Raw genomic sequence first — 22,985 nt, forward strand, 5'->3', positions numbered from 1 at the left:
TTGGCTTGCGGAGTTATACATTTGATTTAGGGGGTGGCTCTAAGGGAGGAGAAATTAATACCCCCTCCCCTTTTACCTAGTATAATTCTCCACCCAACCTGCACAACTTAATTTTTTTAACTGTTATCTATAGAAAAGTAGGGAGAACAAAATTGTGAATTATTTTCTCATCTTGACAGACTTGGAATGCAACTTTATTCATGGGAGTTCTCTGTGTAAACAAAAATACTCCCCCGCCCCCCAATGGCTGCAAATGGAAATATTTATGTTGAGAGTATTGAATTTCAAGTCCTTTCACACCATTTTCTCTGGCACTTACGTGTCTTGGAAAAGGATTTCACATGTGTAAATTACTTGTATGTATAGAAAAGAACTGCTATGCAAATGATATAGTATAGTTGTACCCCTAGTTTTTCTGTACAGTGGTACCTCAGGTTACATACGCTTCAGGTTACATACGCTTCAGGTTACAGACTCTGCTAACCCAGAAATAGTGCTTCAGGTTAAGAACTTTGCTTCAGGATGAGAACAGAAATCGTGTTCCAGCGGCGCAGTGGCAGTGGGAGGCCCCATTAGCTAAAGTGGTGCTTCAGGTTAAGAACAGTTTCAGGTTAAGTACGGACCTCCGCAACGAATTAAGTACTTAACATGAGGTACCACTGTATTTCTGTTACAACTGAGAAACAGAAATAGAAACTATTCCTCCTTTCTTTGTAGACTTCCATATTATAGCCCAACATCTTGTTTTTCTGTAGGCAAAGTTTGATGATGAAATGCCATGTGAGACAGTTAGCAAAATACATTTGGTAGACCTTGCTGGAAGTGAGAGAGCAGATGCTACTGGAGCTACAGGTGTCAGATTAAAAGAAGGAGGAAATATTAACAAATCCCTAGTTACTCTGGGAAATGTAATTTCTGCCTTAGGTAAGTCTCTGTTTATTTTAATTTATCGACTTAATTGAGTACCAAACTTGTTATCCAGCCCTCTCTAATGGTAGTGTTGCCTCCTTGTTTTGCTCTTTTACAGCTGATTTATCTCAGGATGCCTCAAACCCCCTTACAAAGAAGAAGCAAGTATTTGTGCCTTACAGGGATTCTGTTTTGACATGGCTTTTGAAAGATAGCCTAGGAGGAAACTCTAAAACAATAATGATTGCAAGTGAGTGTGTGCTGAGTTCCCTTAATTCCCAACGCTTTGCCTTTTTAAAAAGGTTATCTATACATCCAATTGATTGGCATTACAAGTGACTCATTAAGCAATATTGCTGTTTGCTATTTTTAATGGGGCTGTCTTCACAACAAAGCTTGAATAATTTCCTGCCGGGAGAGTGGAGAGATGAAAGCAGAGTCAGTACACAGTGCCAGGCTCCTGCAGAATAATTGAATGCGCTGCTTCCCCCTGGTTAGGCATCTGAAAGCACATACTCAAGGGATGTAACACTCAGCTCTTCCGCTGTGCAGATCTTGGGAAGATAAATGGTGAGATCCTGCTGCCTCTATCCATCTCAGGGGAGCTGCAGTTGAAACCCATACCAGTTGTTGGACTACTTAAGAGGGGGGTTTCCCAAGCCCCCCACTTAGGGCTTAGAGGAAGTTCCCCAAAAAGGTTAAGGTTCATGCCCCACATTCAACCTTGAAGCACTGGAGGAAGAGCATCATGTGTGCTTTGGGCACTTCCACTAGTCATGAGGCCTCGCTCTCAATTCATAGGCAAAAGGCAGGTCTGGGCCATCAACTTTGTGCAATGTCTGCCTCTGGGAGGGACAAGTGAACTTGTTTCACTGTTGGAAACAAGGCAGAGAACAAACTGCCTTTGTCTTTATTAGAAATCCTCAGACACTTTTTTTTTTTAGTCTTTTAAGATGCTGCAAGACTCTTGCCATCAATTTGAGTTGAACTGATTTTATAATGAATTGATTTTAGAATGCTGTATTATTTTACTGTTATTAGCCGCTCTGAGCCCGGCTTCGGCTGGGGAGGGTGGGATATAAATAAATTATTATTATTATTATTATTATTTGCTTGTTTAGATCAGGGGTCACCAACCTAAGGCCCGGGGGCCGGATGCGGCCCAATCGCCTTCTCAATCTGGCTCGCGGATGGTCCAGGAATCAGCATGTTTTTACATGAGTAGAATGTGTGCTTTTATTTAAAATGCATCTCTGGGTTATTTGTGGGGCATAGGAATTCGTTCATTCCCCCCAAAATATAGTCTGAGGGACAGTGGACTGGCCCACGGCTAAAAAAGGTTGCTGACCCCTGGTTTAGATAATGTCCAAATTATGGTGTATCATATTTTGTAGGATACCTCCCTTTGTCCTCAAAGAAAATTGGAATGGTGGGATATTTAATGCTGCATAATGAAACTGTGAACCAAATTAATGCAGTATTTCCCCCCCTAAAATGCCATCCTACTCACAACAGTGCAGCATACCTTTTGCTTTCTCTCCACCCACACTGGGTTTCTAAGATTTCTAAATGATATACAGTGGTGCCCCGCAAGACGAATGCCTCGCAAGACGGAAAACCCGCTAGACGAAAGGGTTTTCCATTTTGGAGGTGCTTCGCAGGACGAATTTGCTATGGGCTTGCTTTGCAAGACGAAAATGTCTTGTGATTCCTGGGGGGTTTTTTTTGCTCCCCACCCCCTTTTTCTAAGGCACTAAGCTGCTAATAGCCTTTTAGCAGCTAATCCGCTAATCCCTTAAACCTTTAATAGCCGCTAATAGCCGCTAAACCGCTAATAGCGCTAATCCTCTAATCTGCTAATGGGCTTGCTTCGCAAGACGAAAAAACCGCTAGACGAAGAGACTCTCGGAACGGATTCTTTTCGTCTTCCGAGGCACCACTGTACGTACGTATAACTTAATTTTGAATTTAATTTCCTTAGCCATTTCACCTGCTGATGTCAATTACGGAGAAACCTTAAGCACCCTTCGCTATGCAAACCGAGCTAAAAACATAATCAACAAGCCTACCATTAATGAGGATCCAAACGTCAAGCTAATTCGTGAGCTTCGAGCTGAAATAGCCCGGCTGAAAACTCTGCTTGCTCAGGGGAATCAGGTTAGCTTTGCACTTGAGACATGAGTAGTTTCTTTGAGTGACACTGGGGCTGTCTTAAGCATATGCGGCGCCGGGGTGCAAAAATCCGCCCGGTGCGCCACCCCCCCGGACGGAGCTGCTGCGGCCACAGCTTTGTCGGATGCCGGGTGTTGGCGTCAGGGAGGGGGTTACAAATCAAATAAAATGGCCAGGGACTCCACCGAGCCAATTTCTTTGTCACCTGTGTTGCCCTTCCTGTTTACATGTTGCCCTCTGTCTCCAGCAAGGCGCCTAGAATTTGGGAGGCAGAGAAAGGGAAGGAGGAAAGTTAAGGCTAACAGCCGCCAGGCACCCAGGTGTCAAGCCTCTGCGAGCGGCTTGAGAAAGCCCATCCGGGGGCCCGGAGTGCCCACTCACTTTGGTCCCACAGCACCTTAAGACTTTGACAATGACTCCGCCGTCAGATGCTGGGCTGGAGGGCAGGGGGTTGGGGTGGAGAGCCGGCCGCAGCAGAAGAGCCTGCCGTGGCGCTCCGACCAACGGGCAGGCTCTTACCCGGACTCAACTCTCAGACCCCGGACTCTCGGCCTGGCGCCCGTGAGAGCCCAGCGCCCGGGTGCCCTGCACCCCTAGCACCTATGGGTAAGATGGCCCTGAGTGACACTATGTGTTTCTGTATCTTAAGGATTGTTAAATACACACATGCACAAACACATACACACACACACACAGAGAGAGAGAGAGAGAGAGAGAGAGAGAGAGAGAGAGAGAGAGAGAAGATAATTCGGGAGTAGGAAGAGAAGCAGGAATGCCAGGTTAGAGAGAAGAAAACAGGACAAAGCACTGTTTGGGTGCATGAAGCAGGACAAGGGACTGAGTGATGTAGGAGAAGCAGCATAAAGAAAATGAGTCCCCAACAGACCTGTTCTACCTGCTTTTTACGTTGGACAGAAGCCAGAGAGTGCTTAGGAGGAGGATGTAGAATTTGTGTGGACTTTAAAGGAAGTACCGTATTTTTTGCTCTATAAGACTCACTTTTTCCCTCCTAAAAAGTAAGGGGAAATGTGTGTGCGTCTTATGGAGCGAATGCAGGCTGCACAGCTATCCCAGAAGCCAGAACAGCAAGAGAGATTGCTGCTTTCACTGCGCAGCAATCCCTCTTGCTGTTCTGGCTTCTGAGATTCAGAATATTTTTTTTCTTGTTTTCCTCCTCCAAAAACTAGGTGCGTCTTGTGGTCTGGTGCGTCTTATAGAGCGAAAAATACAGTATACCATTTGTGGATGTACAGTATACAGTATACCATTTTCAAGCTTCTTGTGTGCAAGTTTCCTGAAAGACCTAGAAACTCCTTGACTTGTATAGAAACATCTGTCTTCTGTGAGGTGCAGTGCGAGAGCTGGAGAACAATCTGCAGCCAGTAACCAATGATCCCGTTTTTCAAATAAAAACAAATTGTTTTAATGATTCTTTTGAGAATCATTACTCCTAGATGACTTCCACTTAAGGCATGCTAAGACCTATTGATATATGGCTAAGGACCGTGGCCTAAAATTGCAGTATACGACTGCAGTCCTATGCATGTCCCTGAGAGTAAGACTCATTGAACCCAACAAGACTTAATTCTTTAATAGAAATCAATAGCATTGCATTGCAGGCTATCTTTTGTTTTTATATCGTTAATGTGTATTTTGTCTGCTTCACCTAGATTGCGCTTTTGGATTCTCCAACAGCCCTAAGTATGGAAGAAAAGCTTCAACAGAATGAAGCCAGAGTAAGTTTTAGTTCAAACACTTCATCTGTGTCTGAATTCTTGGCAGATTTGTAGGTTTTAAGTTATGCGTTCTGTTTTAAGACGCTTGATATGCTGTACTTCAGTAAACATGGTTACGGCGGCTTGTAGAATATATAAAACAATTAAAAATCCATAAATAAAATAGAATAAAAACAGGAGAGGAAAATATTTTGAATTCAAACTTTGTTGTCCCATCCAGAAGTGCCTTTCTGGGGGAAAACCCAAAGAAAGGAACACAAAACAAACTGCTGAGCTAAAGTCACACATGTTTCCATCTGCAGTAATGTAGTTTTGGTCTAATTCTTAATGTACACTCCCTTACGTTCTCTGCTTGTACTACATTTTGCTAAGTGTGTAAGTCTTTCAAAGGAAACATTAGGAAGAACTTCCTGACAGTAAGAGCTGTTCGACAGTGGAATTTGCTGCCAAGGAGTGTGGTGGAGTCTCCTTCTTTGGAGGTCTTTAAGCAGAGGCTTGACAACCATATGTCAGGAGTGCTCTGATGGTGTTTCCTGCTTGGCAGGGGGTTGGACTCGATGGCCCTTGTGGTCTCTGCCAACTCTATGATTCTATGATTCTATGAATAGTTGTGAACTCAGAGAACTTAGGACACATTTCCCACTACTTTCATTCTACCTCTACTATGGTAGTGGGGTGCCTGGTGCCTAAAGGAGTAGTTTACATTTTAGCACCAATAGTTGCCCTTATATTGGCGCATGGCTTGCTCCCAGATCGCTGCTCGCAGGATTACCATCCAGCAATAGGCCTACCAAATCTTGCTTCAGCTTGACTTCCAAAGCCCTTAAACTGGGCTACTTAAAATTTGTACACAAAAATTTGGAGTCAAAGTAACCTAAATCCTGAATTGAATTCAGGGGCCTGTACAAATTATGAAAACACTTCGCATAGGTAGATATCTGCTTTTACTATTTGTTAGGAGAGGCAAGAAGCTACATAGGACACTGGAGCCAAACCACTGGAAATCTTCTGGCTTCTGAGACTTTGCTCTCCCCTTCTAAAAAATAAACGAAAGCTTGGATTCACAGGAAACTGAATTACAGTGCAATGGTACCTCGGGTTACATACGCTTCAGGTTATATACGCTTCAGGTTACAGACTTCGCTAACCCAGAAACAGTACCTCGGGTTAAGAACTTTGCTTCACGATGAGAACAGAAATCGTGCTCCGGAGGCCCTATTAGCTAAAGTGGTGCTCCAGGTTAAGAACAGTTTCAGGTTAAGAACGGACCTCCGGAACGAATTAAGTACTTAACCCGAGGTACCACTGTACAGCCAATAACTCATTTTGAGTTCCCTGTGTTCTTATGAAATCATGGGGAATACACACAGCCTTGTTCTATGGGCTCTTAAGGCTCCATGATTCCTGCTTTTTCCAGTAGGATGGGTAGAAGGGAAAGAATTCAATATATTCACAAATAGGATGTTTAGCTTTTGTGAAACGCATATATACTGCTTCTGCTTTTGGGTAGCTGCAGTTTGATACATCATCTGAACAGACGAACTGTGGTTAACATTAACAATGTTTAGTTTAAAATATGCTAATTTCGAACTATTAATGTCTAAAGTTGACTTTGGTTTAAATCAGTATTTCCCAAACTTGTGTTTCCAGCTGTTTTTTTGGACTACAACTCCCATCATCCCTAGCTAGCAAGACCAGTGGTCAGGGATGATGGGGACTGTAGTCCGAAAACAGCGGGAGACCCAAGTCTGGGAGACACTGGTTTAAATCAATCATAGTTAATGTTAACCACAATTCCATGTTCAGACAGTAACCAAAAGGGGAAGTAAAACCTTCCAAACTACTCTTAATTTTAAGCCTGAGAGGAGCCTAGGTTTCTTCATGTCTCACTATCTAGGGTTGGTGAGCCCACAGGCTGGGTTCATTCCATCAAGCCAGGTCAGGTGGCCAGCCAGCCCTAACTCCATTGCAGCACAGCTCAGAGGAAAGGTTTACACCTTTCCATATGGCCCAGCATATGGTGATTTGAATCTCCATCACAGCACTGAACCGAGAACCCTCTTCTTCCAGTGCTGTGTGTGCACTGAGAGCGATGTGCATTTGTGGGTGTCTGTGTTAGACTATGCGGCCCTCATACTTGTGGCATTTGGAGAGACAGAAGTTAGCCACTCTTGCACAAAACCAGAGTTTAAAATGACTTTTGAAAACATAGCATGAAATGTGAATGAGGTAAAATGGGTTGAAAACTTAGGTTTCATGTACTCCTACTCAGTTCAAAGCTGCGATCGGCTTTCGTTCCCTCCTGAATGTATCCTCATTTGCTGTATCATGCTTGCCTCTGCGTATGAAATGGCACTCATGGGGCAAAGACAATTCTTAAGAAAACCTGAATAAAAATAGCAACTGAGTAAAGTGGCCAATATGTCAGATTCTGCTTCTCAGATCTATCCATTATCATTTCCCTTGGAAGCCTAACCTCTCCAAAATGTTCCTCATAGTTGCAGTCAAACTCTGATGTCCAATACTGGCAAATGTCAAAAGTTAGAGCAATTAAATAAATATCATTTCATTAACGTGTCCTTTTTTTCAAAGAGGGGTGAGAAAGAAGTCAAACAAACGTCTGCCTGCCTCCCTGGGAAAAATAAGATTATGTTTGCTACTAACTGTTGTGAACATAGTTCAAAATGAAACACTTCACAATGGATGCAAAATGGGATATATTATTCATTATCTTGCAGGAATCAATCCTTACCCTGTTCAGAAATATATTTCTATGCAGGAAGTATATCGAGTGCTTTTTTATTATCTTTTGTTAACCTCATTAGTATGTTGCATGATTGATTCATGATAATTAATGCAAGCATAATGACTGGAATTTCTCCCTGTACTCTATGATACTCTATAATTTAATGCAATAATTAATTGGTTGTATGGATTAAACTCTCTATTCCCCATGTTTCAGTAGAAAAATGAAAGCCTTTTTTCTTTTAATTGAATATACTTTTTCTTGAATATTGTACCCTAAAAATAGAACAGAATCAGAACCACGTGTGTATGTGTTTTGCTTTTTAATGCAGGAGAACTAGGATGCAGGCATAAATGAATAAATGTGAGCTTCTAGTTGGCTATGCTGATTTCCCTGGAGAACAGACAGAAAAAATGTGAAAATTAAAACTTTGGGTTTTATTTGTGAATAATACTTTGGTTTATCTTATAGGTGCAAGAGCTTACTAAAGAGTGGACCAACAAATGGAATGAAACCCAAAATATTCTAAAAGTAAGGGTCATCTAAATGCTTCTTGATTTTCTAAATCTAAATGTTTTAAGAACGGGATCCTGTATTTTGTGTTTATTGAATTTACTTACACCTTGTAGTGCATAGTCTTATACACAGTGTAGTGCAACATCATGAAAGTAAAAAGTAGAGTCCTTAATTCTTACTAAAAATTCTCCCTTATGAAAGACCTTATGTTAAAAGCTTAAGAGAGAACTTGTGAGGAAGAATTGAAAGCAAACATGCAAGTTTTCAGGATATCAAATTAATTAAATCTTTAAAAGTGGTCAAGACTTTCATGCAATCTGGTTTATTCATACTTTCTGCTCAAGACTTAAATAACCCAGTTACTTATGGAAATTATTGTTTTTCAGGTCAATTTTCAAATGTGGTAAAAGGTTTGAATAGACAGATTCAAGAGATTCATTAATCTTGTCTTTGCGTGGATAACCATGTATTTAAATGTGACTTAATGAACTGTAGTCCCTTTTCATATCTGGGACATACACATGCTTCCTCACACACAGCCATTCCAACATAGTGACATTTTATAGAAACTTAAGCAGCTCACTTTTCATATGTGTGGCGTTAACGGACTTGTCAATGACCCAAGGATATCATACTTCAAAATAAAGTACGCAGTCTGGAATTCAGTGTTGAACTGAAAACTGCCTGGCAGATGGTGCGACAGAATGAACTGATTTGTGTAATTTCTGCCCAGATATTGAATTGGGAATTAGAATATTCACATACTTCAGAATTTTGTGAGGGTTTTTGTTTTTTTACAAGATAAGGGTTTTTAAACAATGCCATCATTCCTTACTAAAAGTAATTTCTCACTCTTGTGGTGCTGTCCCCCCCCCCCAAAAAAGCCTTGCTTCTCTTATTTGATTTCTTTCCCTCTCCACCCAAGTTTGATGTGTCAGTCATGTGTAACTAGCTTATGTTTCATATTTTAGCTTGGATCTGTACAACATGGTTGCTTTAGGGGAAATGGAAACATCAACTAATTTATCTGCTCTACTTCACTATTGCATGCTAAAATTCTGTGTCCTGGGAAGAAGCAAACTTTAAGTGTACACCGTAAAATATACTGTTTCTGCAGCATAAAACAGCTGGAAAAGCTGGCTTTCCAGAGCTTATATTGGCTCCCCCTGTACTTTCAATTGCAATTCAGCATTCTCTCGCTCTCCTTTTGCTCTCCTTTATATATACCTATATATCTATCTTTATCTATATCTAGATATACCTATCTTTATCTATATCTATTATATACCAACAAAGGTCCGTATAGTTAAAGCCATGGTTTTCCCAGTAGTGATGTATGGAAGTGAGAGCTGGACCATAAAGAAGGCTGATCGCCGAAGAATTGACGCTTTTGAATTATGGTGCTGGAGGAGACTCTTGAGAGTCCCATGGACTGCAAGAAGATCAAGCCTATCCATTCTTAAGGAAATCAGCCCTGAGTGCTCACTGGAAGGGCAGATCCTGAAGCTGAGGCTCCAATACTTTGGCCACCTCATGAGAAGAGAAGACTCCCTGGGAAAGACCCTGATGTTGGGAAAGATGGAGGGCACAAGGAGAAGGGGACGGCAGAGGACGAGATGGTTGGACAGTGTTCTCGAAGCTACAAACATGAGTATGACCAAACTGCGGGAGGCAGTGGAAGACAGGAGTGCCTGGCGTGCTCTGGTCCATGGGGTCACGAAGAGTCGGACACGACTAAACAACAACAACAACAACATATACCTATATTGAAAAACTCAACCTGAGGTCTGTTTTGTACATTACAGATTGAGGGAAGTGGACAAATCTTGACATGACAAGGCACATCCTTAACCTGTTTATTTCTAATGTGACCTCCCAGCTAACATGAAATGGGAGATTTCCAAGAAAAGGAAAGCAATACCAAGAAGATGAAGACGAAGATGAAGAAGAAGAAGAAGAAGAAGAAGAAGAAGAAGAAGAAGAAGATATTTATACTCTGCCCATCTGGCTGGGTTTCCCCAGCCACTCTGGGCACCTCCCAACAGAAAATTAAAAGCACAATAAAATGTCAAACATTAAAAACTTCCCTAAACAGGGCTGCCTACAGGTATCTTTTAAAAGTCAGATAGTTGTTTATTTCCTTGACATCTGATGGGAGGGCGTTCCACAGGGTGGGCGCAACTACTGAGAAGAAGAAGAAGAAGAAGAAGAAGAAGAAGAAGAAGACGACTTTGGATTTGATATCCCGCCTTTCACTCCCCTTCAGGAGTCTCAAAGCAGCTAACAATCTCCTTTCCCTTCCTCCCCCACAACAAACACTCTGTGAGGTGGGGCTGAGAGACTTCAAAGAAGTGTGACTGGCCCAAGGTCACCCAGAAGGCCCTCTGCCTGGTAAAAAATCGACCCTCGCTGGTTCACATTTCCAGAATTAACAGTGAGGGACTGTATTGTCTTTTATTACTTTCTAATATCTATTAACGACCATTGGGCCAGTTGAGATATCACAGTGAACCATGATTTATAGTGATAGGGAGACACAATGAACCATGGGCTTACAAGCTCCTCCCTTCTCCACCATGGCTATAAGGTGATTGGAAGCTTTGGCCTCTGTTTGCAATTCTGCTGCTGTTTAGTGTGTCGTCGTGGTTAGAATGTCAGGCTAGGACTTTGGAGACCAGAGTTCAAATCCCGGCTCAGCCTTGAAGTTCACTGGATGACATTTGGCTAGTCAACATCCCCCAGCCTAACCTACTTCATAGGATTGTTGTGAGAATAAAATGGAGAGTGGGGAGAACCATGTTCCACCTTGATTCCTGTAGGAAAGGTGAGATAGAAACATAGTAATATAGTGTTGCGTTCAAATCCTAAACTATGGCTAAATCTTAATTATGTGCCCTGATGTGTGGGCTGCAATACACTATGAATAAGCAATGAACCATGCAAGGGGTAGCTCCGTAGTTTCAGGGTTTCCAGCAATCAGGGAAGTGAGGGGTACTTGGGTGTGGGTTTTAGGACTACAGCTAGCAATTCTGTAGCTGAGACAGAACATCCAAGTTGTTTCAGCAGTGTCCAGGAGCAGTCTTTATAGCCTGGGCTAGGTATTCATCAACTAGAGGCCCCAACCACTGAACACTTCAAGGGCAAGTGCCATCCTCTGCAGTCACTGGCTGCCTTTAGGCCCTGGGGTTACAGGCTTTTGGGATATATCCTCAGGGCTCTCTTGATCCTCTGAGGAGTTGGAGGGCCAGCCGTCTCAGTCTGGTGGCACAGCTGTATCCTTGGGGTTCAGGAAAGGATATGTGAGCTCCAGTGACCTTAGTTCCACATTGGATGGGCCAGGAAGTGAGTCCATATTTTACTTGGGTTGCTGTAACTGGACTCTGCCTCATAGGACTCCTGATTGTGGGGCATGACAATAGTTTTTTTTTAAAAAAAAGAAGAAGAAGAAGAAGCCAGATTCATAAGCCATGGTTTGAAGTTAGATTACTTTAAGATATAGCTAATGGTTTACCCGGGACGCGGGTGGCGCTGTGGGTAAAAGCCTCAGCACCTAGGGCTTGCCGATCATCAGGTCGGCGGTTCGAATCCCCGCGGCGGGGTGTGCTCCCATTGTTCGGTCCCAGTGCCTGCCAACCTAGCAGTTCGAAAGCACTCCCGGGTGCAAGTACTGTAGATAAATAGGGACCGCTTACTAGCGGGAAGGTAAACGGTGTTCTGTGTGCGGCTCTGGCTCTCCAGAGCAGCGATGTCACACTGGCCACGTGGCCCGGAAGTGTCTCCGGACAGCGCTGGCCCCCGGCCTCTTGAGTGAGATGGGCGCACAACCCTAGAGTCTGTCAAGACTGGCCCGTACGAGCAGGGGTACCTTTACCTTTTAATGGTTTACCATGAACACTTCTACCTGGGTTATTTTAGTCGTCCTCCGGAGGGTTCATAGGAAACAAAGCATGATGTTGGGTTTAGCTACAGTTGGGTTTTGGCTGCAGATCATGCTTTGTTGGGAGTGAAACAAAACTATTACCTCTGGTTCAGACATAACACTAGACCAGGCATTGTGGTTTATTCTCTGCACAAGCAAGGAGGAGCAATGCAAGAGTGATTGGCTTATTTCATTTTCATTTCATTATGCATAGTAGGCCATGGTTTATGGCTTACCTTGAAATACAGACATGGTCAGGTCAGGATGGGTATTTTTTACATTATGGAAGTAAGCTTAATTTATATTAAGGAGTTAAAATATGCTCCCATGCCCTCATTTTCTGTTGTATTATATGCATGGGAATAGGGTTCATGTGTGATTTGGGATTTTGAATAATTCTGGAGGACAAAATCATTTCCCACTTTACCAGCTAGAGAGAAGCCATTATAAAATAATGGAGCGATGGTGTTCTCACAAATATTTTATTTGGCAGAATTGCAGATCTCTATTACTCTATTATAGGGACACGGGTGGTGCTGTGGTCTAAACCCACAGAGCCTAGGACTTGCTGATCAGAAGGTCAGCAGTTCAAATCCCCGCAACAGGGTGAGCTCCCGTTGCTCAGTCCCTGCTCCTCCCAACCTAGCAGTTCGAAAACACGGCACAGTGCAAGTAGGTAAATAGGTACCGCTCCAGCGGGAAGGTAAACAGTGATTCTGTGTGCTGCTCTGGTTTGCCAGAAGCAGCTTAGTCATGCTGGCCACATGACCCAGAAGCTGTACGCTAGCTCCCTCGGCCAATAAAGCGAGATGAGCGCCGCAACCCCAGAGTCGTCCGCGACTGGACCTAACAGTCAGGGGTCCCTTTACCTTTTATTACAGTCTGAACCTGACAGTTTAGTATAGGATCTGCTTTTGTGAGTTCTCTACGTACATACTCAAATGCCTCCCCCCCATGTGTATTTCTGTCTATAATCAAATTCCTTATCTGTGAAATCCAAGTAAGGTGTTGACTATCTTGGCCCAATCTGCTGTGTACTGCCTTTCCAGCTTTGTCAATGCAAAATCTAATCACCATGAACTATGTTTTTTGTAGGAAAATTGTTCTTGTGTTCTTGGGTATGCAGGTGTGTTAGTCTCACTTCTCTTTAATGAAAGGATTGCTGATTGGGGAATGAAGAGGGTGGTTTCTTTATTTTTCATGTTTTTGAGATCTCTGTAACTTGATCTAAAGCTCTGCCTTAGCAGTTGAATGGATTCAGCAGGCCACATTTGTCCCACGATGGTTGTAACTGTCTTGTGTTATTGACAGAAGGCTATGCTATAGTAGCATTGCATATTAAAAATGGGAGAGCAGGCGTCAATTCATATGCTTGTTTATCAGATGGGTCATATAGTGTGAAATCTGTGTGAAACTTCCTGTAACCAATAAGACATTTTTAAAAATTCAGGGTGAGCATTGAGTTGCTCAGAATGCTTCCTTGGCTACCTTTAATAAGCTGATGCTCTGAATTATGGTTGTTGATCACACAAAAACCTGAAGAGCTGACTGGACACCAGGGGGCGCTGGGAGCAGGGCTTTCTCTGTCCCCAGTTTAACCCTTTGCATGTTGAACACACCACACCAATAAAACTCGAGCAATTAATTCTACCATATACCTGATCTTACAGGAAGAAGCAAATTCATTGCAAGCACTTCAAACTGAATCAGTGTTAATCAGAGGAGACGAGATGGTGTTTTTGTATATCAGTTAACCAAATGTAGCTTATTTATGCCACATGTCTACACGTGTGTGCAAAATATGAGCAAACAATAGCAGGAAAATGCTTGGAGTCATTTAAGAAAAAATGTTTAGGATCAAATGGTGTTTCTTTTATTAAAATACCTTGATTCATTCATAAGCTTCCCTGGGAGCTTTTCCTGCTGAAAAATGTGATATGGACGCTTTGAATAAATAAATTATTTTTCAGTTCCAAGGAGCACGCCTTGTCTTCACTTCTCTTAGCTTTAATTCTTTGTGGTCAGCATGACTTTTTCTGTACAAAATTTGAATTGTGCTATCCAAGTACAATTCTCCTTAAACAATGCCTCTGGCTATCACTACCTAGTTACACAGAGCTCCCGGAATTTGATCATAATTGTTTTCAGTATTCAATCCACATAATCTCTTTTCTCACTTTGTTGGTCATCTTCCCCAATTCTCCACCCCGCCCCAAGACACACTTTATCTAATTTCCTCTTCTTATCCTTGCTCTTCTTTGCTGATTTACTATGCTTAGTCATCTGTGTCACAGTTCCCAGCCCTCCTGTCTTCACCTTAAGAAGTTCTGCATGCTTGCTTGTCCTCCCACCAGCATGCTACGCCTCTTTGTCCCTCAACAATAGTAGCAATATAACTATGACAACAATGCCAACAAGCTGGAATATAAAGCGGGGATTTAAAGCTTTAAAGCCTTCCTCCCCTTCTTCTCCAAACTTTTGTCCTGTTGCTCCCCAGTCGAAATTCATCCTTCCCACAAATACGTTCTGTGCTTACATAGGGCTTTATTGTCATTAGGTCAACTGTTTAATGCCCGGCCGAGGCTTCTGGCATTCTTCTCTGCCAAACTTTCAGATCTCTGAAAAGGCGGCTGCCTCTCAAAACGAATAAGCACAATTGTATCTTTTTTTCCCTTCTGCCGAAACCCGAGGGCAAATTCAAACGACCCTTCTGGCATGTTGGTTACCATACCCATTGAACCGGCTGAAGTTTCGTTAAAGCGGCTTATGCTTCGCCACCGTCCCAAAATGCCAGTTGCCAACATCCTTTCAGTCTTTTGCAAAAGTGGGTTGGTTAAGGATATGGTGCCCCATGCTCTGAGCTTGTGGCTAAGCTTAATAGATGACTTTTTCAGTACCAATTCTGTTGCCCCATAAACACAACAGCCTGGCAGAATTGCTCTGCAAATTTTTTTTTTTTTTTTAATATATATTTATTGAAGTTTTCAAATAAAGCATATATTAGATAAGCACAACTTATCATTGTCCATTTAACATCTCTCAATTATTACATGGGACTCCCCCACACCTCCCGCATACACTTACATCATTATTAAATTTATTTCAAACAAATTATCATTTAACTCATCTTAATTAATAATCTTAATTTGGTTTGACATATAATTCAGCCTTAAATCTAATTTAATGGTAGACAATTATCTGCACTGGCATCCAATTCAACACTCAGCCAAATTACAATATTTTTGTAAATAAATCTTAAATTCCCTCCAGTCTTCTTCCATCCTTTCTTCTCCCTGGTCTCGAATTCTGCCGGTCATCTCGGCTAATTGCATATAGTCCATCAGTTGCATCTGCCATTCTTCCACAGTGGGTAGCTCCTGAGTTTTCCAATTCTTGGCAATTAATATTCTTGCTGCTGTTGTTGCGTACATAAAGAATGTTCTGTCCTTTTTTAACACACTCTGGCCTACAATACCCAGGAGAAAGGCCTCTGGTTTCTTAGTAAAGGTGTATTTAAACACCTTTTTTAATTCATTATATATCTTCTCCCAAAAGGCCTTCACTCTAGGGCAGGTCCACCAGAGGTGAAAAAATGTTCCTTCATTTTCCTTACATTTCCAACATTTGCTATCAGACGAATGGTATATTTTAGCCAGTTTAACAGGGGTCATGTACCATCTATACATCATTTTCATCACATTTTCCTTCAACGCATTACATGCAGTGAAGTTCAGCCCAGAGGTCCACAACCTTTCCCAATCTTCAAACATAATATTATACCCAATGTCCTGCGCCCATTTTATCATTGTTGATTTTACCATTTCGTCATGTGTGTTCCATTTCAGCAGCAAGTTATACATTCTTGAAAGTACCTTAGTCTTAGGTTCTAACAGTTCAGTTTCTAACTTTGACTTTTCCACTTGGAATCCTAGCTTTTTGTCATTTTTAAACACTTCTTTAATCTGAGCATATTGTAACCAGTCTCGCACTTTGTCTCTCATCTTTTCTAAACTCTGCAATTTCCAGTTGTCACCATCCTTTTCTATTATCTCCCAATATTTTGGCCAGTTGGCCTCCATATTGGCTCTTTTCCGAGCCTTAGCCTCCAGGGGTGACAGCCACCTCGGAGTTTTATTCTCCAGTAAGTCTTTATATTTTGTCCAGACATTAAAAACTGATTTTCTGACAATATGGTTCTTGAAGGCCTTATTTATCTTAGCTTTATCATACCATAAATATGCATGCCATCCAAACGCGTTATTAAAACCTTCCAAATCCAAGACATCCGTATCTTCAAGAAGTAACCAATCTTTTAACCAGCAGAAAGCTGCAGCTTCATAATACAACTTTAAATCTGGCAGGGCAAAGCCCCCTCTTTCTTTCGCATCTGTTAATATTTTAAATTTGATTCTGGGCTTTTTGCCCTGCCAGACAAATTTAGAAATATCTTTCTGCCACTTCCGGAAGCACTCTGTCTTGTCTACAATCTGCAGTGTCTGAAACAAAAATAACATTTTTGGCAATACATTCATCTTGATGGCAGCTATTCGGCCCAACAAAGAAAGTTTTAGTCTTGACCAACTATCCAAGTCTCTCTTAATCTCTGACCAACATTTTTCATAATTATCTTTAAATAAACTCAGATTTTTTGCTGTTATGTTTACCCCTAGGTATTTAACTTTTTTAACCACATTTAGTTCTGTCTCTTTCTGAAGCTGTTCCAACTCAGTATCTGTCAAGTTTTTCCCCAAAACTTTAGTTTTTTGCTTGTTTAACTTAAATCCTGCCACTCGACCAAAGTTTTGAATCAGTTGTAGTACTCTTTTCAAACTAGACTCCGGCTCCTGTAATGTCAGAACTAGGTCATCTGCAAAAGCTTTAAGTTTATATTGTTTCGCTCCGACCTGAATCCCTTCCACCAACCTGTCCCCCCTAATCATATTCAGGAGCACTTCCAGAACCGAAATAAACAGTAATGGGGAAATCGGGCAGCCTTGTCGTGTACCTTTTTCAATTTTAAACTCTTCTGTAACCACATTGTTAACTATCAGTTTAGCCTTTTGTTCTGAATATATTGCCTCAATCCCGTTCTCAAACCCCCGTCCCACTCCCATTTCTTTTAAATTCCCCTTCATAAATTTCCAAGATATGTTGTCGAAGGCTTTCTCCGCGTCTATAAAAATTAAAACTGCTTTAGTGTTTATGTTTGTTTGTAAAAGTTCCAATATGTCTATGATGTTCCTTGTGTTAGTAAACATATGTCTGCCCGGGAGAAAGCCTGCCTGGTCTTTATGGATTATCTCACTTAAAACTTTCTTAAATCTTCGTGCCAAAACATCTGCAAATATTTTGTAGTCCACATTTAAAAGGGAGATGGGACGGTAGTTCTTGAGTTGTGTCTTTTCAGTTTCTGACTTTGGAATCAATGTGATAAATGCTTCTTTCCACGATTCAGGCGCCTTCTTCCCCTCCATTATTTCATTACTGACCTCCAACAAAGGTTGTATCAAATAATCCTTCAATGTCTTATAGTAGTTAGAGGTCAGTCCGTCTGGCCCTGGTGATTTGCCCTGTTTCAGACTCTGGATGGCCTGTTCAATCTCTTGTCGTGTTATTTTGCCATTCAAAATTGTTCTATTTTCTTCTGACAGCTTTGCTAATCCATTTCTCTCCAAAAATTGTGTAATCTCTATTTCATCTTGTGGCCCTTGAGTGTATAGCTTTTTAAAATACCTCTGGAAGCACTTTCTAATCTCTCCCGGGTTCTGAATGTTCCTTCCTTCAACCTCTAAGTTTGTTACTGTATTTAATCTTTGTCTCCTTTTCAGCTGCCAGGCTAGCAGTTTCCCACATTTATTTGCCGATTCAAAAGTTTTTTGTTTCATTGTTTTAATCTTCCATTCTATTTCCTGATTTATCAGTTTGGAATATTGTGCCTGATAAAGTTTAATTTCTCTCAGAATCGGTTGGGACTTCGGGTTAGATCTTAACTTCTTCTCCAACTCTTTGATACTTTCCAGAATTTTATCTTTCTTTTCATTTTGCAGTCTTTTCTTTAAGGAATTCTGTTGAATCAAGAACCCTCTCATCACAGCTTTACTTGCATCCCAGATAGTTCTTTTTTCCACCGTAGTGTTCAAGTTAATCTCAAAATAGTCCTTTAAAGTTTTTTGGGCCTTCTTTACAATTCTTTGGTCTCTAAACAGGCCATCATTCATCTTCCATCTAAAGGAGCCGGTTGGGATCAATGTCATATCCATTCTCAAGGCGTTATGGTCGGAGCATGTTTTAGGGCAGATTTTCACCTTCCTCACCTTAGGTGCCAGACTTCTAGTTATCCATATTTGGTCGATTCGTGTCCAAGTCAGTTGAGCTTCAGAAAAGAATGTTCCTTCTCTTCCCAAGGGGTTTCTAACTCTCCAGATGTCAACCCAGTCCATATTGTCAATCATTTCAAAAAAGGTCTTAGGTAGTCTTCCCTCTTTAGTAATGTTCTGGTTCTGTGACTTATCCATATTTGTTGATACTACCCCGTTCATGTCCCCCATCATGATGACGTTGTTGTAATCCAGATAATCCAGCATGGTCTCGTGCAACTTCTTATAAAAATCCGATTTTCCTTCATTTGGAGCATAAATTCCTAATATCAAAATTTTTTCTCCTTGATACTGTACTTCTATTGCGAGAATTCTTCCACTTTCATCTTTAAAGAGAAATTTTGGTGAAAGGCTCTCTTTTGCATAGATCACCACACCTCTCTTTTTAACTGTATCCGATGATATAAATTCTTGACCAAGCCTTTTATTTATTAACACCTTTCTATGGAGCCTAATCACATGTGTTTCTTGTAAGCATATAATGTCCAATTGTTCCTTTTTTAAAATATGAAAAATTTTAGACCTTTTTTCGGGACTGTTACAGCCATTTATGTTCCAGCTCAAAAGCTGCAGAGACATCCTGGATAGGTCTGGTTATTCTTTCTGGGGTGGTACCTTGTTCTCCGGTCCTTGAGGATCCGAGGGGGCGGGCTCCCCTGGAAGTTCTGGCGCTGGCAATCCAAGTCCTTTGTGGAGGTCTTCTCCGTGTGCTCCCAAAAACTTGTCTCTATCTTCCACTGTTTTGATTTTGATCTTTCTCCCTCTGTAGGTAAAGGATAATCCTTGTGGGAACTCCCACCTGAAGATAATTGCGTTGCTTCTCAACAGTCTTGCCAATTCCGTGTAGTTAGATCTAAGGTCCAGCAACTGCTTAGGAATGTCCTTGTAGATTTCAATTCTCTTGCCCAAAATGTCTAGTGACTTTTCGTAGTGCAGGCCCAAAATCTTGTCCCTTTCCTCCTTTGATCTCAGTGTTATCAAACAATCTCTGGGCTTCTCTGTCCTTCTGACTCTGCCAAGCCTGAAAGCAGATACGATTTTGAAGTCTTTTTCCTCTAGCTTCCAAAACTTGGCAAATTCCTTAGTTAGAAATTCAATAAAATTATCTTCTTCCACCTCTGGTATTGACCGTATCCTCAAGTTGGTCTCCCTGTTTCGCAGTTCTGTCATCGAAAAGTAAATCTGATGTTCTCCAACTTGTTTGCTGAGTGGTCTTACTTCTTTCTCAAGTTCTTCCAGTCTTTGACTAGTATCTTCAGCCAGTTTACGATTTTCACCTACAGCCTCCTTTAATTCTCCAATAGACTGGGCATTCCGTGCAACTTGTCCAGTCAGCTTATTCAAGCTTTCTGTGTTCTGTTCAATTTTAGCTGTATGCAAATCAGCCTTCTTGTCCAGAGCCTCCAGTTTCTCCAAAATTTTCTCCAAGACAGAGCTACTTGTCCCTGAAGCCATATCTCCCAGGTGCAGCTCCTCTGTCTCTCCCTCCCCTGCCTGTATTAGGGAGGCCGCCTCTATGTCTGGAGGCAAAGTGGAAGGCAAGGCCGGCACAGAAGATCTGCGCTGTGAGGCTGCAGATAAAGTTAGAGTTGTTTGTTTAGTCCTTCCTCTTCTCCTTGCGCCACTCATTCCAAAGTTATCTGTAATCCAAGGTCAATCCAAGTTGTTCCCATGAGAAAGCAGAGTCCCAGATACAATAGTCAAACAGAGGCCGGGAAAGGGAAAGTAAGACAAAGTCACTGCTGTAAATCCAAAATCCTCTAGAGGGAGCTTAGTACGTCTTCAGGGAAAAGATCAAATCCAAGTTAAACTTGTAAATTTAAATCCATGTCCATCGCCTCCACAATGTATTATTTTTAGCAGAGTAAAACTTAAAGCAAAACAGTGTTTCTTACAGTGCCTTGACTGCAACAGTTTCAAAGTATCCAGTTCCAACTCAGAATGTTTCAAAACCTGAATTCAATGTATCCAAAGTTGCAAACTGGTGCTCTTCCAGGCAGCTCCAGCACCAGAGATTCTTATTTATTTTGTAATCCACTGGTTCCACAGAAGAAGAGTATCAATGCACTCCCAATATGACCAGCAAAAGTCAATAGCTCAAAGTCTTTCACTCAGAAAACTGCTTTAACAGGGTGCCAGCATTTAATTAACGCATAACTTTTTGTCTCCACTCCTCCTGCTCTTTGCTTAAAGTTCAGTATAGCGGGAGATGGGCTTCCTGCTTATCCTCACTCCGTTTTCAGCCAAATTTCAACTTTTTTAAAAAAGTTTTAAAAGTTTCAGAAAGTTCTCAAAAAGTTTCAGAAAGTTGACAAAAGTTTCAGAGAGTTTTCAATGTCCAAATTTACTCACGGGTTGTAGTTTCCAAAATTCAGAAAAGTTGCAGGAAGAAAGGACAGCGCTGACCGGCAACAGCAACGCGGCTTCACTTCGCTGTTTGCGCAACGACCCACAGCGCCGCTACCCCCTCCGCGATCCGGAGCCCCTTACGGGGTCCCTTCAACGTTTTGGGGGCTGCTTCTGGCGCCCGCCGGGTCCCGAGACCACAGGCTTCTGCCACCTGTGGTTTTCCTGAATGGGTCTCCGCTTCGCCGTAGCGGACGACCCGTTTACAGCGGAGCTCCCTTCTCCTTACTCGGAGAAGGCAGCCATTACCGGTCGCGCCGCCTCCGGAAGTCGTCAGAATTGCTCTGCAAATTGATCCCAGTGGTTATTTTATTTTATCATTGATTTCCCCTTTGTAGCTTACTTTAAGCGTTTAGAATGTTTCTGGAAAATCCCATAACTTCTAAAAAGTCACCAAGGCTATAGTTTTAAAATTGCATTATTCAGCTGTGAAGAAAATATCCTGTCCTGACTGTTCAAAAGTTACCTACGCTTTGTTTTCCTCACCACTAGATGGCACTGCAGATGCAGGAATATGCCTCCTCTGCATGAAGGGCTCTTCGGATATATCAAAGGGAAATGGTTTGGAATAATCTGGCTTCATGTTCTATCTAGATAGCGGTTTGAAGAATTGCAAAACATTGTTATAGGTGTAGGTTGTAACAAGATAATGTAATTCTGACTGAAGAACTTGTGAACGACTGTTCTTTGCTGCGATGTGTAATCATTTGCACAAACAGATAAAATATTAATTAGTTTTCATTGTGACTTATTCCAAATACCATTGGTAGGTTTTGCAACAGCAGTGCTCATAACAGAAGGCCCATTTCTCCGTCTGAAACTGCTTTAAATGTATTGGTAGGAAATTTCCCATTGGCAGAAATGAGACCTTCCCTCCCAATGCAAATAGCTGCTTTTGAAGAGCAGTTTTTGCCCTGGGATAGAAAGGGTTCAGCTCCTCCTCTGCTATGACCTCAGTAATTATCAGCCCCCTCCCGAACTGAATTTTCTAAAGTGCATGTTAAGTGCAAAGTCATATCTATCGTCACATCAAGATTTTAAGCTGAAAATTTGTTCACTGTTTTAACTGAACCCTGTTGGTATATTTTTCAGTTTTTGTTACTCTGTTCTAGCCTGTTTAGAGTTATTTCTTTGTACTGAAGTGTAATTTGATAAATGCACCTTTACTGTTTTAATGTGTTTTAACTCCTGTTCTGGTTACATGGGAGTTAAGTGAAATTACTCTTCCAGTTGAGCCTATTACCTGCTTCCTCGGGGTGGCTCTACCCCCGCAGAGAAGGTAGTACATTTCTGAGGAATGCAGTTTGGTTACATAAAACATAATCCTCTTTTGGAAGGGGGGGGGGGAAGAATTATGCCCAGGATCCTAAGCCCCCACGAGTTGGGCAAAAGATTCCTGCATTGCAGGGGATTGGAGTAGATTGCCCTTGTGGCCTCTTCCAACTCTAAACTGTTATGATTCTATGAGTGGATCTTTACTCATAGAATATTGACCTTGTAAGAAAGGAAGGGGGCAGTTTTGCTGCTGTGCCTCCCAATTCTGCTCCATAATGTTGGAGCATCCTACAAAAAACATTGGAGGTGGTGACGGGGGCTACAAGGGAGGGAGGTGAAAATTTCTTCCCCCCACCTGCAATCATGGGAGCCTTTATGGAACTGAATCCGTAAATCAACAGAAGGGCAATTTAAGATCCAAGCCTATATACTTTGGTATAGAATATTTCTGTGAGCAATTCAGAAGCAAGTGCATAATAATAATTTCTATTTATACCCCGCCCTCCCCAGCCAAGGCTGGGCTCAGGGTGGCTAACAAGCAATAATAAAAACAAGTTGAATGAATACAACTTAAAAACAAGATTAAAATACAACATTAAAATACTGAAACATTAAAATATTAAAATGCAGCCTCATCACAATGAGGTACATACAGTGTTACCTTGGTTTACAACTGTAATCCGTTCTGGAGGTCCGGTTGTAAACCAAAACAGGTTGTAACCCAAGGCACGCTTTCGCCAATGGGGCCTCCAAAAAAGGGGGGGTTGTAATTCCCCCCAAAAGGGACACATACTTCCGGGTTTTACGTGGTTGTAATCCAAAACGATTGTAATCCAAAACGGTTGCAAACCAAGGTATCACTGTATGCCCAGGTGGGAATGTGAGTGGATCTAAACACAGGGGAAAAAACCCACTATAAATAATTCAGA

General features: G+C 41.8%; 1 protein-coding gene across 5 annotated transcripts in view; it reads left to right on the forward strand.

Moving 5' to 3' along the window:
- KIF16B (kinesin family member 16B) overlaps nt 1-22,985 on the forward strand; it is a 112,790-nt gene that overhangs the window by 18,105 nt on the left and 71,700 nt on the right. For all 5 annotated transcript variants that reach the window (XM_083431444.1, XM_083431445.1, XM_083431447.1 and 2 more), the window contains 5 exons: nt 756-924; nt 1,028-1,159; nt 2,891-3,066; nt 4,752-4,817; nt 8,035-8,094. In XM_083431444.1, coding sequence (XP_083287570.1) covers nt 756-924; nt 1,028-1,159; nt 2,891-3,066; nt 4,752-4,817; nt 8,035-8,094 — 603 coding nt within the window. The remainder of the gene's footprint in view (nt 1-755; nt 925-1,027; nt 1,160-2,890; nt 3,067-4,751; nt 4,818-8,034; nt 8,095-22,985) is intronic.

This window comes from Podarcis tiliguerta (assembly GCF_965153285.1).
Source record: "Podarcis tiliguerta genome assembly, chromosome: 3".
Taxonomy (NCBI): Eukaryota; Metazoa; Chordata; class Lepidosauria; order Squamata; family Lacertidae; genus Podarcis; species Podarcis tiliguerta.